The sequence below is a fragment of the Spea bombifrons genome, chromosome 6 (assembly GCF_027358695.1).
Source record: "Spea bombifrons isolate aSpeBom1 chromosome 6, aSpeBom1.2.pri, whole genome shotgun sequence".
Classification (NCBI taxonomy): domain Eukaryota; kingdom Metazoa; phylum Chordata; class Amphibia; order Anura; family Pelobatidae; genus Spea; species Spea bombifrons.
Genome location: NC_071092.1, coordinates 22336391 through 22355708, shown reverse-complemented (window position 1 = coordinate 22355708; position 19318 = coordinate 22336391). Strand labels below are relative to the sequence as shown.

Below are 19318 nucleotides of genomic sequence, written 5' to 3'. Positions count from 1 at the left end.
TTTTACACACAAGTAAATGCTACACTGGAGTATCAGTCAGAAATCACAGATAAAAAAAGATAGATATAGAAACATTCAGGAACTATTCAGTCCTGAAAGATAATATAGGAAGTGATGTAAAATTTGGGATGCACTAATGCCTAGAGTCACTGGACTATACAATGCTTTTTCAGGGGCAGTCCCAGGTACATCCTAGCTGACACTGTATATAAAGATACTCTGACCCTCTCGCTTCTTGAATAACCATTATATACACAATTATATAATTTCAGATACATTGTCACAAATACAGAAAATATCCAAATAATCAGACACTGTATCAGGCTCCTACGCAAGTTGGCCGGAGAGCATAGAGTAGGTTGTAAGGGTTTATTTTCCGATTAAAGGTGGTGTTCTACCTAGGGGTCTTATCTTAAATTATTTCCAGATACGCATTGCATCATGTAGATAGAAGTAAAATAAACCGGCCATCTTGTTTTCTCCTAAATGCTCTGTCACTTATATTTACAAATTTTACTGAAATACTACAGTTGCTTAGAAACCGAGTCCTGTCATTCGTCCAAAGACCTGCCATTTAATAAGTGCCTTAAGAGCGAATCTGCGTGTAGTGTGTATATCACACCCTGAACGTCCCCCACCCCCCACTTGCAAAGCCACCTGGGCCTGTAAAATACCAACCCAAATTCAATTTTGCAGAAAGCACACTATCCAGTCTTATATTTCAAAAACTGAATAAACAAAGCACAAAAATGATCCACTTTTGGTGTAACTACTCTCTAGAGTACGTGTACCAATGTCAATATATCAAAGCAAAGAAGGTCTCTGGGTATGGATGTCAGGTGAGAAGTGCGAGGGAGTGATGTGTGATGGGAGTGCATTATGATGTGTTATAAGTGTGGTTGAGTAAGGTGTTTTGTGTAATTGGTTGGATTGGAGTGATGCGTGTGAGGTTGTTTTTGTGAGTGTCTGCCTGTTACAGTGAGTGTGTGTATTTGAGGATTTAAATGAGTTACCGGGAAAGGGGGCGGGGTTATCTGCCATCCAGGCCACAAGATGCCAGTCTTGGTAAGGAGAAATACTATAACATTTTTTTTACATGTACACATCTTCCACAAAGCGCACAGTAAAGTACACGGGTGATATGTCTGATCACGCTCCTCTACCACTTGCTGCCTTCATGCAGCAGAAGCACAGTCAGTCATATCATCGGCCAGCCTGAATTTAGAAATTACAGCGCAATATTCAATAAACCTCCTCCTCCGTCCTCTATTCCCGCTTCTCTCCAGCCCTCCAACGTCCCTCACGGCTCAAAGCCATATAATGGCGGCAGTTACGTGAGCAGGTGACGCCATACCATCATTTCGAAGATAGAGAAGCAGAGACTTCACGGAAAGCTTCAGAACATGGCACTGTGGGTTGTTTTGCAGGAAGTGACGTCAGCCAGGAAGGATTTTTTGTTTGGTGACTGATGTTGCACAGAAAAGGGTTACCTGAAAATAAGCGGCATGACTGGTGGATGGGAGTGAAAATCACTGACCTGCATTCAGCTTTCATTGACCTGCATGCGGAGAGGTAAGAATGACTGGAGATCCCGCTCGTACATGGACGGGTATAGGCAGACATCACATATGTTACATGCACAGCATGTGTGACAACTCCATTTTTTCGTATCCCGTAAAATCTATATTTTTGGTATTATTTCTCTTACGTCATTCTTTACGTTTCTGGTAAATTAGGTTGCAAATGTATATTATTTGCAAGCTGTCAGTGCTGTCTGGTAATGACGGCTTGGAGCGAGGAGGTAGCCTCGGCTCATAGATGGAAATGAACGGAGCAGACGTTGCTGTGGTGTATAGCGGTCTTTCCGAGCACTTCCGTTGTTTAATGCGCGCCTGTCAATGAAGCAGCCTGTCCAGCACATTCGGCGAGGCCGTGGAACCCCATGTAGCATTTAATAAATGATCCCAAATGAATCCAGAAGCTAACTGGTCTCCATTTTTTTATATAAACACGAATTCAGCAATAACTGAACCTGGACCCCGCACAAATAAAACTGCTGTGTATATGTCCATGTTAATAAATCCTACATGGTACATTTCTGTATATTTCATACACGAAGCAGTATCCATCACTAATATTAGCCATCTGCTTTTCTTCCATAAATATGGCAGACGTCTTCCCTCTCATTTGGAGTTTGTATGATTGTCTCCCTATTTCTGCCATATGGAAGCTGCGTTGATGCTAGGTTCTCTTTGATGATGTACAGCAAAGGATATAGATGGTATAGATTTGGTACATTTTGTCTAATTTTGTTTTTAGTTTTGAAAGAAGAAACAAAGCCATTTTTCTATCACATAAATGCTTGAGGTGGGCGCTAACAGACGGCGACGCAAACACCGGAGACTTCCATTTCCTTACAGCTTTTAAAGACGCAACAAATCAGAAGATGGCAAACCCCTTTATTGTTGGCCCGTTCTAACAGGATGGGCAGCTAAGCCACTAGCCACCAGTCATTGTGTGCCTTGTTTGAGTCTTTGCTCTTCAGCGCAATAATTAATTACACAGCAATCTGAGGACCTTGAGGCATCTCAGTCAGAGAGGTCACCTTACTGCTGCTTTAGATGGCTGCATGATGGGCCTCTTCCAAGTCTTTTATTGGACGGGCCACAGCTTGTTGCAGTAATAGTGTATAAGTTTCTTATGTACTGTTAAATGGACAAAATGTTTGTAGCATTTGGTTCCTCGTGTAAGAGTGTCGAGCCAATAGATAAATGCATGGAGTAAAATAAATCTGTATATCGCAGATTACTATTTTATATATATATATATATATAAGCTAAGCTATTTTGAGGTGGAAACTGCCCTCGTCACATTTTTCTGGGACGTAAAACTCAGTTGCAAAATGCTTGGCATATCTGTAAGCTGGTTACACGCTCTGTGTTTCAGTATGTGTCTACATTTCTTTCTAGCAGTCTGGTGGGGCAGCAGTAATCTCTGTTTCGCCAACGGCAGTTTCATAAAGTGAGATGAGTTGTGTTTAACTTCTTAATTTTTTCTGTTGGGACGTATCTGTTGCAGTGTCATTCTAACTGACTGAACGGGTTTGTACTATTGTTTCAAAAGAGGCAGAGCCAAGTGACTCACGGGCGTTTCAGAGATTCTGCAGCGCGGTGGGAAGCTGGACAGCTTGAATATTTCAGATAAAAGAGCAGTCTGATAAAAATGATAATGTGGCTAGCTCGGCACCTTTACAATGCATACTGTAAAATCACCATTTTTATTTTAGGACACTGAATTAAACGCGCTCCCAAATAAATATAACCTTTTCTGAAAACTAATATATGTGCCAGTGATCTTTAAGAATAACCTTGGCTTCCTTGAAAGATCAAAAAGAGCCAAACTGGGTTTTTTTTGCCTTCCTTTTGACCAACGGCATCAAATTAACAGATATAGGAAAGGCTGAACTTGATGGATGCATGTCTTTTTTCAGCCTATATTACTATGTAAGAGCCATCGCTGGTACTGACTAGATATCTGCGGGTTGGGGCAAATGCATATGGGGAGCTCCTGCAGAATCTCCCCATTCTTCCAGATTGAAGAGTTATTAGTCACTTTGGTAATTATTGTGCTTTTTTCCTTTTCTTTTCTTAAAGGCACTGCCATGGACCCTGCCTATATCCTGAGTTTCCTTGTGGCCATACTGCTGTCCTTTGCAAGCACATCAGACACTAACAAACAGAAAAGAGATGCTGCTTTTGAAATCTGTATCCTTTCGGCACTGTAGTAATTCAGTTCTCTCTTCTGGGTTGTTAAGGCTTTGTTATATTCTAGTTCATGGTCACATTAGATAAAGAAATGGTAAACAGTTCAGACCAGACTTGTGCATTCGTATTCGGCCGAATATAAAAACTAACACGAAGGGTGTGTTTTTTTCATTGTTCAGCCCGAATACCGAAGAAACGAACACGGCAACGGCAAAACGTAGACAAAGACACACAACACGAAGAATCTTCTGTTCATCTTCTTTTGCTAATCTCCCTGGTCCCTTCCCCATCTACCTTATCTATGCAGCATCGCATGTGTTAACGGGAGCGGAAATCCGCAGGTTCACGCAAGGAGTTAAAGGTCCGTGTGAGCGACTCTATTGGTTTTCTGCAGGGGCCTTCTCTGGCATCAACCAATGTAGGAGCTCCCTGCTGGCGACCAATAGAGTCACTGGTACGGACCTTTAAAATCCTGGCGCCAAAGTTTAACCCCTTCTATAAAAAAAAAAAAGAAAAAAAAAAAAAAAACGAACACGAAGAATGTACACAAATATTCGCCTGAGCAGAACATACGAATATTCGAGTGGCCTGCACTCAAATCTAGTTCAGACTAATCTGTATTAATAAAAAGTTTTAACTTGTGGTAACAGAAGCATCATGGTACGAGGGACAGGCTACTTCACAGGTAGTTCTCTAATTCCGCTGCAAACTTTATGACATGTTTAAAACAGATTAGTCTTTTGATTCTGTAACTGTCTTTTCCCCAAGGAGGTTTGTGTAACTTTCACTCACTTTACTCTCAAGAATCCTAGGGTATGTTATTAACTCTGAGATTAATTAAATATAATTCATCATAAGCTAACATGTATATGATTGATCAAGCATAATTCATAGAATAAATATATAAATAAAAAATATAGAAAATATATAAAATGTAGAATGGGAGCCCACAGGGAAAATGCTCCTACTGTGCTTGCCTAAGCAATAATGTCAGGTTTTCACTAGTGTTGTGTGTGTGTGTATCTAATCTACTTAGACAGGGGGTTTATTTGGGGAAAACCCATGAGTCTGAGGCCTGCTAGTATTGAAGAGTACAAAAAAACTGCAAAAATCATGATGTGCACTACTGTAAATTTGGTTAGCTTTAAGAAATGTACATTTGATCTTGTAACACCTTAATAGTCTGCAGATAAAAAGCTTTTTGAAGTGAAGCGTAAGGATCAGATCAATGCCCTAAATAATCTGATTGAGCTTAATGATATCAACCAGCAGTATAAAATCATAGACATAATGCTAAAAGGGCTTTTCAAGGTGAGCATCACATTTTAATCTCAAATAATTTTCACTTATAGGTACTTCTGCCTTTTATGCTTTTTATTCCAGGTACTTTTCTTTTGGGGGGGTTGGGGGACATCTTCTGAGAGAGAGTATTTTGTTTACCACAGTAAAATTTTCATGCACACACAATAGCAAATAGAATGCATTAGCATTTTAGTATCTGACACTTTATTTTACAGGTGCTAGAGGACTCTCGAGCTGTCTTGATTGCAGCAGGAGTACAACCAGATGGTCCCTTTCCAGAGGATGACAAAATAAAAGATGGTGAGATGTGTGCTTTTATAAGTAAACAGAATACCCTCTAATGCACGTTTTATGCTAGAAGAGATGCATAGTTACATAGTTAATAGGTTGAAACAAGACATATAGTCCATCAAGTTAAATCATTCCAATAACCCATACTACTAGTTGATCCAGAAGAAGGCAAAGAAAACCTGAGACCGTAATGTCATCTCAAAGGAAAAAAAACCTTCTGGACTCCAAGGCAGTCGGACTTGCTCTGGATCAACATAATCTTATCTACCTTTACTTGTGATAACCCTGTGTGCATTTCGTATCTAGAAAAACATCCAAAGTTTTTAATACATTGATTGAATTGGCCAAAATAACTAGATGGCAGGTTATTCCACAATTTAACTGCCCTAACAGTAAAGAAACCTTCTGTATGTTTTAGACAAATGTTCCTCATGTAAATATATATAGATCTCCAAAAAGATCTTTGTGTTAACCTTGAACATACTTGTAAAGGTTTATCATATCCTCACAAAGATGTTTTTTCTCCAGAGAAAACAATCCCAATTTGGGTAGCTTTTTTTCATAGCTAAATTTTTCCATTCCTTTAGCCCTTCTTCTTCCTTTTTTTTTTTTTTTTTTTTTTTTTTTTTTGTACTGGTGCTCAAAACTTCACTGCGCATTCTAGATGCAATCTGATCAATTACTTTTATGAAACACCCTACAACCTCTTATTCTTTAGCATCATTATTCTGCTAAATCTTGCAAATCTGTTTCAGCTTATTCACATACTGTGGAGAATTCTGCATTTTTTGGTGATGTAGTCCTGAGATTCCCCAAAATAGTTCACCATTACTTTGACCGGAACTCCAATTGGAACAATCTGATCCGGTGGGGTATTGGATTCTGTAACCTGAGTGGAATCTTCAACGATGGACCTCACTCTCAGCTTCTTGGCCTGGTACTCTTTTGCATGTACTTCTAATCACATTTACAGCCATGTTAACTTATATGACATAAATATTCAGATTTATTGAAGCCTCTTCGTGTTCCATAAAGATTACCCAGCATGCTAATCTGTCTAGCAGGCTAGTTTACCAGTGATACAGATTTGTTAATACTGTGTTTATTCTAAATTTCATTTAGTTAAATGCATCTCATTCAGCTAAAATTCAGTAATGAAAATAATTTTTTCTTGAGTAGCCCAGCTTTATGTATTGTTAAATACATATATGTCCTTAGAAGAAGCAGCAGGTGGTTCATGTGCGTTTATTACGGATAAATGGAATTTTATATATATGCTTGTTATTCAATGCATAGCAATGTTTTTTATTTTTTAGCGATGTGCATTATGTAGTTTCTTCTACAAAATGGACGAGTTGGCATTTTCTAATGTATAGATAATGCTTTAACTATGTCTGAAAGTATATGTACACCTCTCCTCATTATTGAGTTTAGGTGTTTCAGCCACACCCGCTTCCAACAGGCGTGCACAAAGCAAGGTCCATGAACACATGGTTTGGAGTGTGGATTCCAGAGTCCCGGCCGTACCCCCATTGAATTGGAACACCAATTGTAACTCGGGCCTTCTGATCCAGCCTGACCTCACAAAGGCTATTTTGGTTCACAAAATTTCGCAAGCACGCAGCAAAATCTTGTGAGAAGCCTTCCCAGTGGAGGCTATTATGACTGCAACTTTATATTAATGCCTGTGGTTTTGAAATGGGGCGTTCAACAAGTTTTATATAAGTGTAATTGCCAGGTTTCTACATACGTTTGGTCATACAGTGTGTGTAAATACATGTACTATATTCAATGATAAATGGCTTTTATCTGAAACTATTAAAATTGATGGCAGATAAGAACCGTTCGGTCCATTTTTCATGATGTAAGGGGTTTAAACCCCTATCAGTCTTTGATCATGTCCTATTGTGAGTAAAGATGTATGTCTTATCTCATGCTTGTCTAAATTCACTCACTGTATTAGCCTCTACCACTGCTGCTGGGAGACTATTCCATTTATCTACTACCCACTGAATAAAGTAGAATTTCCTTAAGTTACATCTAAGCCTCTGGCCTTCAAGTTTTAGGCCATGACCTCTGTACTTTGTTAAATCTCTTTAAGTAAAGTGTTTCTACCCCTCTCTTCTTTCCTTCAAGCTATAAATATTAAGATCATTTAACCTTTCCTGCTTGCTTTTCCTGAGATGCTTCATTGTGTTGTGTGCTTACATTTAAGTAATCAAAAATAAGTCACTCTCTTGCGTTGTTACTCACAGTACCCTGCCACCAATGCCATATTCTGCTTTAGGATTTTTACGTTCCAAGTGCATTATTTTACATTAATTAATATTAAACTGCAGCTGCCACATTCTTGATCATTCTTCTTGTTTACTTAAGTCATTCTCCATTTGAGTTGTTCCACACAGAATGTCTACACTGTTGCAGACCTTTGTATCATATTAAGACCTTTTAATATTTTTATTAATATTAAAACTACTGGTCCCAATACAGATCCCTGAGGTACCCCATTAAATGAAACAATTACTTAAAAAGTTACAATTAAGGTCAAAGCTATCAATAACTTTATTATTTTATCGATCTATAGTGCACTATGTAAGACTATCCTGTTTCTGACTGATATGTACCGTATTTGCTCAAATATAAGCAAATAGAGGTCTGACAATAAGATCCAGATCCCCTGCAGCGCTGCAGGGGATCTGGATCCTCCTCTCTGTCAGCCAGTGAAAGTCTGCAAGAGGCGTGCAAACAACCTCTGCTGCTGGCCGGCACTTCTGATAGGACTTCTATGATGGAGCACCGGCGCAACCTTCCGATGCTCTGTCATAGAAGCCCTGGTGGAAGTGCCAGGTAGCAGCAGAAATTGTCTACGCGCATCGCGCAGGCGTTGACCGGCTGCCCCCACTAGACACCAGGGAGTCTGAAGCACGGGGGGAAAGTCTGGAGGATGCATTGGTAAGTCTGGGTTGGCAGAGTGGCATATAGGGGGTATAAGGCATATCTGGGGGGCACAGTTGCAAGCCAGGGGGTAGATATGCATAACTGGGGGGCAGGTTGGCAAACAAAAGGAAATAAAAACAAGAAATGCATTTTTCTCAATCAGTTTTTATTAAATATGAAAATTAGTTTACATGTGAATTCATATTTACTAGTAAAACTTTTCTTCTATAGCGTAGTCTTCAATTCGGGCTTTTTCATTTTTCTTTTTCTAAATTAATATTCAAATTTTGGGGGTCGTCTTATAATTGGGGTAATCTCATAATTGATATGACCAGTTCTGCTTGTGGTGTGTATTAAACACAGCGTCACTTTTTCCAGTTTTAGTAATGTATTGTCATAGGGTAAATTTAGTCTTTCAACAAGGTGGTTTACTGAACCATTAATTCTTTCTTTTAGATGTCTCAAGAATTGGGAATCAGTGAGAAGTCACCCGATTACAGAAATCCCTTCAAGACTGAAAACATGGAGGTAAGAGTTGAATGTATAGGGTTGTTGAATCAAGTTGGCAGTTAAGATGAGTTAATGGACATGTTGGATTTAATCAAACACAGAAAAGAATCCTAGCACTCCAAACAGCTTCCAATCTTTTGGTTACTTTATTCAGAGAAAGCATAACAAAAACGCAAAGTTTCGGCCAAACGGCGCCTTTTGTCAAGCCGAAACGTTGTTTTTTTGTTTTGCTTTCTCTGAATAAAGTAACCTTAGGATTGGAAGCTGTTTGGAGTGCTGGGATTCTTTTCTGTGTTTGTATGCTTCAAGAGGGTTTATGCTGTCCCTTTTTCCTGCTAGCAACCAGCTTCCTGGGAGTTGAGTGCTGAACCATTTTTTATTTTTTAACGATGTTGAATTTAATCAATTTACAGCTCAATGACATTCTTCGAGGGTTTCCGTTAACAAACTGGCAAGCGTAAAATGCAAATCCAAAGTGCACAAAAGTGTCACCTAAAACTTAAATGTGTGATTGTGAAAAGAGTAAGATAGAACAGTAAACCTATCAAGCTGTGTTCACTGACCATTCAAAATGGCTGTTCTGTGTGCTTTTGCCAAAATGGAGTCATGGGTGCTTGTGAGCTAAATACACAATGGCTGGTGGTAGAATTAGTGCATGTAAAGGGTTAAAACACCAGCATTTGAAATAACCTTAGGTGTCCTATTTTTCATGGGCACATGATCACCAAATGTTAAACTTCAACATTGAAAAATGTGCACCTCCCAAATGTGGCCCTTTGCCCCTCAAACAACCAGGCAAACCTATGCATGAGCGGTATCCTTGTACTCAGGAGATGCTGCTGAACGTATATTGTTTTTTTTTTGATAGCAACATGTACCAGGAGCTGTAAATCCATACCTACCACAAATTTTGACAAAGGCTGGTAGAATTAGTGCATGGAAAGGGTTAAAATACTAGCATTTGAAATACCCTGGCTTGTCTAGTTTACAACCATAAAAGGTTTGATGGGGTAAATTGAACTGACTGTCTTCAAAGATGTCCCAAATACCACATGGGGGCATGATGAGCAGTATGTTACTTGTACTTATTGTACTTAGTGTGTGGGTACACTAAAGTAGAGAGAGATGGAAATTACAGCTATACACGAGTCCTGCAGAGATGTTAAAACAAATTAAAAACTCCTCTGTACTGAAGGGGTTAACATAATGAATTATCTGATCAAAGACTCTTTAGGGCACTGTTCATTGATCAGTGTGAACAATCCTCAGCCAGTGACCCAATCGGATGGGTGCACGTTATATACTTTTTTTTTTTTTATTACGTAAAAAAAAACATACACACATACAGGTTTAGACAAACCGCAAAGTAGTAATTTAAATATTTAGTGTTGACCCAATAAATTCTCATATATATAAGAAATTATGTTCAGCAGTTAGATGTAGGGATTGGCTTAGGGGGACTCCAAACTGATGGAATTATAGCCGCAGGGGGTGAAAAGAGAAAAAAAGAGTTAAAAATGAAGTTCCCATATCTTTAAGGCTTTATCAGCCAATATATAAAATTTCCCCATAAATAGACCTTTTTCCATATGTAGTTGATATTCAATTTGAGCTTTAACTCAGAATAGAGTGCAATTTTTTGGCCTTTTCAGTTTCTAGCTATAGTTATTTTAGCATCAATTAAAACATGGGAAAGCGAATATGATTTCTTATTATCCAGTCTAGGCCAATTTAGATGGAGAAGAGAAAATTCACTATTTTGCCTCAAATCAGTTTTCCCCAGATACACTAAAATGTTATTAACCATAATCCAAAAAGGGCATAGGCTAGAACAATGCCACAAAATATGGATATAAGTGCCTTTGTCTAAGCCACATCTCTAACAAGTATTTCTTTGGACGGGGTAACATTTGTTTAATTTATCTGGAACTAAATACCATCTATAAGAAAGCTTATATTGACGTTCGATAAAATTTTGACAGTGAATATTTTTTTTAAATTAACTATAACTTTGTTCCAGGTCGCTAGATCAAACTCTATGCTTAAGTCTCTCCCCCATTTTTTTGGCGCTATTGATTTACACTTGAAAAAATCTTTCAGATCAAAGAGATGGCTATGATATATCTGGCTGATTTTTGGGCCCTCAGTGAACATCTTAATCAGTACATCATTATAAAATCTTATAAAATAGCTCCTAACTCTTAGGTAAATATTTCATTGGGAGAGAGATCAAATATACTTTATTTTTTTATATATAATTATAAAAAAAAATCCTACAAAATTAAGTGTACGGTTATACAAGTGTATTATACACTGGTGCATATAAGACTACAGTAATTTTTATAAATGTAGTTGCCGTTTTATTTACATATTCCATATATAAGGTTCATTTTGAAATTTCATAATGCATTTGCAAATTATGGCTTGTATTACTTTTTGTAATATTTATAGTTGTGGAAAAATGCAGTTGATGTTAACTAGTTGCATATCAACCAATAAATGTAGTGGTTTAGAATTTGACCATGGCACAATATTATAAAGCGATTTCAATAACTGATGATTTTCTGAATATTCTTTTTGTTTAGTTTTTATCAAACACAGATGCCTTCCAGAAAGCATTAAAAGAAGAGGAAAAGAGAAGACGAAAGGATGAAAAGAGAAAGGAGATTAGAAAAGGTCCTCGGATCACCAGATCCCGATCAGAGTTATAAAGCCAATGAAGAGTCCGTTGAGCAAAGGACAAACCGAAGATAATATGAGAGCCTTGCGGGAGTATGTCACCTGCCAACATGGAAACCTGGCCTGTTACAGAATGAGTGCTTATATTCCAGGAACATTCAACATAAAATTGTTTCTTATCATGACTAATACGTTTGATATGTTTTTTTGTTTTATATATATATATATATATATATATATATATATATATATATATATATATATATATATATATATATATATATATATATATATATATATATATATATATATATAAAAAATCAGAGTTCAAAACACACACTGTAATCATTGGTGATATCCAACCTGTGTAGAAGTTAATATAGCTTCCACAAAAGAATCCTTATTTGGACAAAACTATACAAAATTCTTCTTTATTGGGAAAACCATATTTTAATTTAAGGAAAAAATAAGCTAGACTGTTGAATGTACTGAAAAGCAGCCACTGATTTAATTATTCTTGCGTCGACAAACTGTGCATGGGCAAAAGGTTGGCCCTTTAATTTACATAATAAAAGTGACAGTAAAAACAAAAATGTCCAGGCTTATGTGAGACAAACTGTTTACATCATTCATTCACCAAAACTGCATCAGTTGGAATGATATGCAGGCTAAAAGACCAATAGGGATAAAGCTAAGCAACTCAGAGTTTTACATAGCCACGCTCTCTGCTCAGCAAGGGGAAAATGTGGGTATTTTTAATCTTCGCTTTAAAGAATACTCATTTAAAAAAAATAAACAAAAAATGGCTTGCCTGTACCTTTTACGTTAATGAAATTAAATGCTCAGCTCACTGACTATTTTACACATCAGTGTCTAGTACCACTATTTGTTCCTTGTTGGTGTAAACATTTATTATTAGAGAAAGTAGGTAACAGCTGCTTTTTAGTGGGATCAAAAAAATTTATGCAATTGCTTGAGTCATTCTGTGAGGAGAGGTAAAAGTAAATATAGATCCTTTACAATATTTTAAACATATCAAGGGCTGATGGTTTTATTTTTTTATTTTAATCTTCTAAAAAAACCCACCATAATCAGTGTCAGTTTCCCACCCTAAAATATCTGGACTAGGCTATAGGATCATGGCCATATAATATAATATAACTTATTTTATTATGTTAAAAGTGAGAACAAGTTCTAGCTTATGCAGGAATGCTGGGCTGTAGTGCAAGTGTGTGCCTTAGGCACACTGATTAATGATTGTCCTTTAGTGCTCTCTATTCTGGATTGAAACAGTTTGAACCTCATATTCATGCCCACCTTTAGAAAAACACCCAATGGAAACGGTGTCAGTCACTGACAGGGTTATCTGAAGCTGTTTTTGACACGTCCCATTTAATTGGAACACTGTTTAATGTTGCTCATTAATATTTAGTTATATTGGCGTTGGCTCATTTGGAGTATAATGTGATGATGTAGTTTATAATCTGGCTATGACTCAAGCAGTTACATCTGGAGAAAGATACATTTGTTATTTGGGTGTCTTCTAGAACCAGAAAAGAGCATTTGTGTCCTGTAGTTTTGTAGACAAGGCTAAATATTTTGGTTGAATGCATTCCTTTGTTATATTTTATATTTGTAATGGTATGTAAATAAGATTGGAAAGGTTTCTTCACTCTGTTGCAGTAAACAGATATAGGTGCATCACCAGATGCAGTTAACAGATTTATGGCAGTTGTGATATTGGAATGTATATGGCTAGAAGATTGAAAGACTGATTTTATCACTTTATGTGCTGCTAGTCATTCATGCAGAAGACCATCTCCTGAATGCCACCCAAACATTTATTAGCCAGTCATCTATGTGCACAAGGTATGCTGCTTTAACAGTAAAGAAGCCTCACACGAGAAAGGAGTTTAATGTTTGTGGTTTACATATGCCTTTAAGTTGATCATGTACTTTGGGTTTGTGTCAGAATTTTTATGTGTAATAGTGCCATGTACTTTCTTTGAGCAGATTATACTATCTTAATGTTTCTGAATATGTGAAGCTGTGAATAAAATAGGTCTATATTTTGTGGGGGTGTTTATTATAAAATATTGCATACTTGTATTTAAAGTTTTTTTTATTTTTAAAAAAGTCAAGCCAACTTGGCTTAAAAGTGGTTTAGGTTAATATGGAATTTACTGTCTGAAGAGTTACAATCCCTCCAGGTAACAGTTTTGTGATTGTGTTTTGGTGAATTATGCAGTTAAAGCTCATGATTTAATGAACATTTGTGAAACGGTGACTAGCTCCTCTATGCCAAGAAAGAGAAAATTATACCCATTGGTGGTTCTTTTTGCATGTGAATTACTTGCCCCCTTCAATACAAAATAAGCGGAGGAAATAAATTGCTATATGAATACTGCGAGAATCTAAAGCAGCATCTCTCGAAGGTCAATACTAAGTGGAAGCCGAAAGCCATCAGAATATAACAATGAAATGTAAACAAGTCTTTATGCGTATGTTACTTCTCATAAAGGCACAAATATGCGCTGGAGACTGGACAACTGAAAAGTACACTTGGTGTGTATGAGGGACGTTTGAAACGTTTCTGGCCCTTTTTTTTTATATATATTCCAAGAACAAATCACAATTTTTTGCCTTTCTTTGCAATGCAATTTTCCCAAAGGCGTACCAACTTTTTCCAGAAGACAGTCAACATCAACTTTGCTGCTGACGGCTCGGTCTTGAATTTCTTTGCTGCTCGAGATGATAGATGCTTCCTCTGCATACTCTGCCGCTTGCTTTTGGGCTTGTAACGGTGAACCCATGTGTCTGAAATGAAGGGCCTAAGCCCTTGCATTTATGCTCCTCTGTCAGCTGCTTAGGCATATATCCGTATTGTCAGATATTTTAGGCTGGGAAACAGGTATTCCATATTTTGTGTATTTTTTCTTCTCTCTCTCCTACATGCTCACCCCTGCTCCCCCCTTGCCTTATCTGTGCAGTATATGCCACTATTTACTATTTACGACCCTCTTAGTTTTTTTGTCTGCAAATTCTCTACCTTGTTGTTTTAACCCCTGTTTTAACCCTGTATCAGAACATGTACTGGTCAGTTTTAAACTGTGTTTTTCACTTGCTTGGTCAGAAATGCTTTTGACTTGATAAAGGGAGGACTCCCGAAAGCTCGTCTATTATTTTAAATACTGTTAGTCCAATAAAAAGGTATTACAAGATTCTGCAACATTCTGTTTTTTGCATGTGTATTTTATATGAGCACAAAATGGAGTTGGAACCATTTTGTTTTCCTTAATCATATAATGATTTTTTTTTCTGTCTTTGTTCTCTCTATAATTGAGAACAAAGAAGCTTTTATGAATATAGCTGCTTAAGCAAATATTACCTAATTAGTCTTATCTTCCATGAGAAAGTTAAGGAGTAGAAGCTGCATATCTCTAGGAATGTAAATTGGAATGGGGGATACATTGTAAGACCACCAAAACCTGATTTACTACCTAGGAGGTAAGGTCTAGAGATATGGGTGACCAAGGATAAATTCCAAACTTATGTGTAATTGTCTTAAAGTTATTTCTTAGACCAGAGCGTCTCTTAGAGGTAAATGGTGGAAATACAATGATATAATGGTACAACTATAATAAGAAGTCCTAATTATAATGGGTAAAACCCACCATTGTGATTGGAGAATTCCAATCAATAGGTGGAGAATATGATAATAAGCCCTGTCTTTACAAGCTTATGTTTTAAATAATTTAGGGACTCACCGATACGGACTCTGACCGATACAAATTTACTCCCAGACAGTTGGAATTTTGGAACATCGCAAGATCTTGGCACCATGTTTTACTCTTAGAATTACTTTGAGTTTCTAACATATATAACTTTAAGAAAGTTATATTTCTTTCCACTTAATTTTCCCACTGAACCTGGATTGATATCTACAAGGACCAGTTGGACCACAGCAACAAGTGGTGGTAAATATAATGGTTTTATTATTCTGAATAGAGATGAATTTTGTCTACTTCAATATATAATTCCCTTTTTCAGGTAAATAGTATATGACATTATTGTATATGACGGCTTGTTAGACTGCAGCTTATAACCCGTGATTATGACAATGATGTAAAAGGTATTTTTTAACTGTAACTGAAGTTTGACATTATTTGCATCTATTAAAAATTTCACTAATACTCTTAAGACATTATTAAGTTATTTTTAATTGTCATATTAGTAAGACTAATATATATAGAGAGAGTGCTCTTTTTGTAACCACCCTGATTATTATTATGTTTGGTTGCTGAGTGGAGTGGAAATTAATTGGTTTGATGATAAATGCTGGTTATATAAGGTGATAATTGATCAAGCTAAAATGTTTGTCACATGTTAGACTCTTTAATAATAATTCATATTTGATAACTCATCGATATACAGAATTTTGGATTTAATTCATTTTGACATGTTAAGAATTTTTTTGTTTTTCTGTTTTTATATTATGCACTGCATGACTTAGATATTTTATAAATTGTGTTTATACAATAAATATTTTTGATTGACTATCGTGGTGATAGATATATCTAATTTGAATTATAATTTTTGGCGCGATTTGAACGTATTTAGGATCAGAGATAAAATATAGAGTATCTTTGTATTAATATTGTGGATGTGGTCCTACAATAATTATTTTGCATATGTGATAAAATTTTGCCTATTTTGTCTCACTAATATCCCTAACATACTTGGAGGCACTGCTGAGATATTTCACGTAAAATAATAATTCAAATTATTGATATATGGTATTGTCAATTTCCGTTGTTTCACACAGTATATTTCTGGTACTGTGTATTTCATAAGTGATCGGTGCATAAAAAATGTCTGTGTCCACCAAATCAAGTGCTACTTCTAGTGAAGACGTTTTAGTATCTAAAGAAGAAGTGCTGGTACATGTTAATAATATTAAACAGGATATTATGAGAGGTTATCATAAAAATATGAAAATAAGAGATTTATGGAGAGTGGCTCCAATCCCTTAAGGATGATGTACAAATGACCCTAATAAGTGAATGGTCTGAAGGATCACCCTTGGTTGGACATTTGAATGCTATTGTTCAAACATCAGATTTGAAGGAGCAAGAAGGGTTAATCGTTTCATCCTGGTCCTACTTTTTTGTATTGGCTTCTCGGGTTGTTGCGAGGTCGTGAAACTAGAGAAAAAGAAGTGTCTAGTCTCCAAAAAGAGTTGCAAGCTTCTAAAGCATCCCTGGATCAGTTAAATGATACCCAGGCAGAGTACAAACAGTTGAGACTAAGGTTTGATGATTTAACTGATAAGTATTTTGCACTTCATGGCCAGTACTCAGATGCTAAGAGCAGGGAAACGGATTGTCAGTATGATCTTGATAACTGTCGTTGGGAGATACGAGACCTCCAAGCCCAATTGTCTAACCAGGATAGTTTGCAAAGTATCTTTTGTATGGTGAAGGTGATGAAGGGGTTAAAACCCACACCACCGTAACAGTATAGGTTTAAGTAAGCAATTACAAACTATACAAGAACATGTTAATTGGCTTCTGTCCAATCACAACGGAATCATAAGGTTAAATTTTCTGATACACATGATTCCTCTGACGAGAATCAGGATAGTGATAAAAGTGATAGTGAATCTTCCGTTTATTCAGAATGTTTCAGGCGATGCCTCTGTGATGTTACAAGGTGCCAATACGGCCAGAACACACAGATCAGACGGGCGCTCCCCTAACTTTAAAGGAGCGATAACAGGTACTAAGAAATTACCCGTACCTGTCTATGATGCCCCGAAGGTAATTAAATTCCTTAAGGAGACTGTACCCAAATTTTCTAAAAAAGCACAGCTAATATTGCTGACCATTTAGAATCATTTGAAAGGGCAATGCAGTTTTTGTAAATGGATAATGACACCCACAAGAAGTAATATGTGTCGTGGACTTTTTCAAGTCATCACAGACATTAGGGAAAGGAAAAAATGTCAGTGCGCTAAGCTAGTCACAGGCTCAAATAATACAAATGTGTAATACGAGGCCTACCAAACAGGTGTAAGCATGCTGCAAGAAACAGTGTATTGGCTGTACAATGTATACAAGAAACAAAAACTGCGCTTCTTACCCTAATAAAGTTGGCAACAAATATATAAGCATAATATAAATGAGAGGTTTTGGTTATATGACAGTTTTTGTTTCTTGTACTCATCACAGACATTACTTTGAAGGTTTACAAAGTATGCGAACCCTATCTTGGTTTCATCTCAGATGAAATATGAGATTAAGTTAGAGTTTGGACAGTATAAAACTGTCTCAGCCGCTAAAAAGGCTGTGTATAATCTCAAATGCAGGCCTCACCAAAGTCCTAGAGAGTTTTAAACTGTTCTAAAGAACGCCTATTCTCTTACAGAACGTAAGCCCAGATATGACTCTCGAGAATTCCGAGATCTTTTCTTCTATGCAATGCCTTCTCCAATAAAATCTTGCAAGAGATTATGATAGCGATTGCTCATTAGATTGGCTTGTTAATGAATGTATGATGATATATACAGTACCCAAGTCCATCTAGAATCCCAGAAAAGAGACGCTATGCTGAGGTGGTTAAATCCCCTAAACCTCAGAAACAGGAATCGGCTGCAGCCTCACCCGTTGTCAGGCCTAAAACCTCCTGGAATCCCAGGATACAAAAGGAAAAAATCCCACTGCCAAAAAGAATCCACAGTGGAAGAAGGGTAATTCCCAGTGGAATAAAAACCCTCAGGCAAGGAGGAAATTTTACAAGACCAAAAGGGACAGATCTAGCCAATCTGAGTATGATAACTCCCAACAGTCTCAGCCAAATAACTCCAAGCCTAGCAGGCAGTATAGGAATGGGAAAAACTATTTACGTCATCATGTCAATCAAATGAGTGACCAAATCAAATTGTTAACGGAGCAAGTTAAGTCAAACTATGGCTACAGCAACCACCAATCCTTTTTTGGGAGTAGGTCCTGCTACAATGCCAGCTCCTCCGCAATAGATCATAGCATAGTTAAAGCCGACGTGGCGGTACAGGGACGATTATCAGATGATATAATTCCTAACCGTGTTTTACTTCCAGATCCTCACAATCTATCAGATGACTGTGTTTATGATGGTAAAACCTATGTGGTCCCTCCACTTCTGGCAAGGGGGGAACGTGTCTGTAACTTTTTCTCCTAAATTCCAGTCAGACCAAATGGGTCTGCAAGCTAACTTTTTCCCAGGAACCGGCTCTGAAGGAGTTAAGCGATGAGATGCCTACCGCTAGTAACAGCTTAAAAGGTCAAGACATTCATGAGAAGGAAGAACTAGTGGGTAAGAATGTGCATACATCAGTACAGGTTGGAACTACTGCTGTGACAGGTAACATATGGAAGACAAGTGATATGTTGACATATTCTAAGTTCTTATGTGAACTAGAAGAACATGAAGGAAGATATTATGTTTCTGTAGACAGGACTCATTACCACATCCCTTCATGGGGTTAATAGACACTGGGTCACAGGCGACTATATTGTCAAATGTGTACTTTCAACAGGTAATGGAATTAGCAGCAGAAAAGCCGAAACTAAGAGACTTTCCAAATTCTCTACTGAGTGTTGGAGGTGATTCCCTTCATGTCATAGGTTCTATCTGGTTAAAGTTTACTATAGGTAATAAGACCTTGAGACACCCGGTAATAGTGGTAAATCTCCCCTATGACCGATTGATTTTGGGTATAGATCTACTCAGAAGACTTAACGTAATCATAGATTGTGTGAATGGGATTGTATGGTCACAAACTAAAGTACCCATTC

General features: G+C 37.1%; 1 protein-coding gene across 1 annotated transcript; it reads left to right on the top strand.

The window, feature by feature from the left end:
• Positions 1-1417: 1417 nt before the first annotated feature.
• Positions 1418-11672, top strand: CCDC134 (coiled-coil domain containing 134). The gene is made up of 7 exons (XM_053469098.1): positions 1418-1572; positions 3654-3764; positions 4954-5075; positions 5282-5366; positions 6113-6294; positions 8751-8822; positions 11390-11672. Exons 1-7 carry the CDS (start codon positions 1563-1565, stop codon positions 11513-11515), a joined length of 708 nt encoding a protein of 235 aa, XP_053325073.1. The 5' UTR covers positions 1418-1562; the 3' UTR covers positions 11516-11672.
• The last annotated feature ends 7646 nt before the right edge of the window (positions 11673-19318 follow it).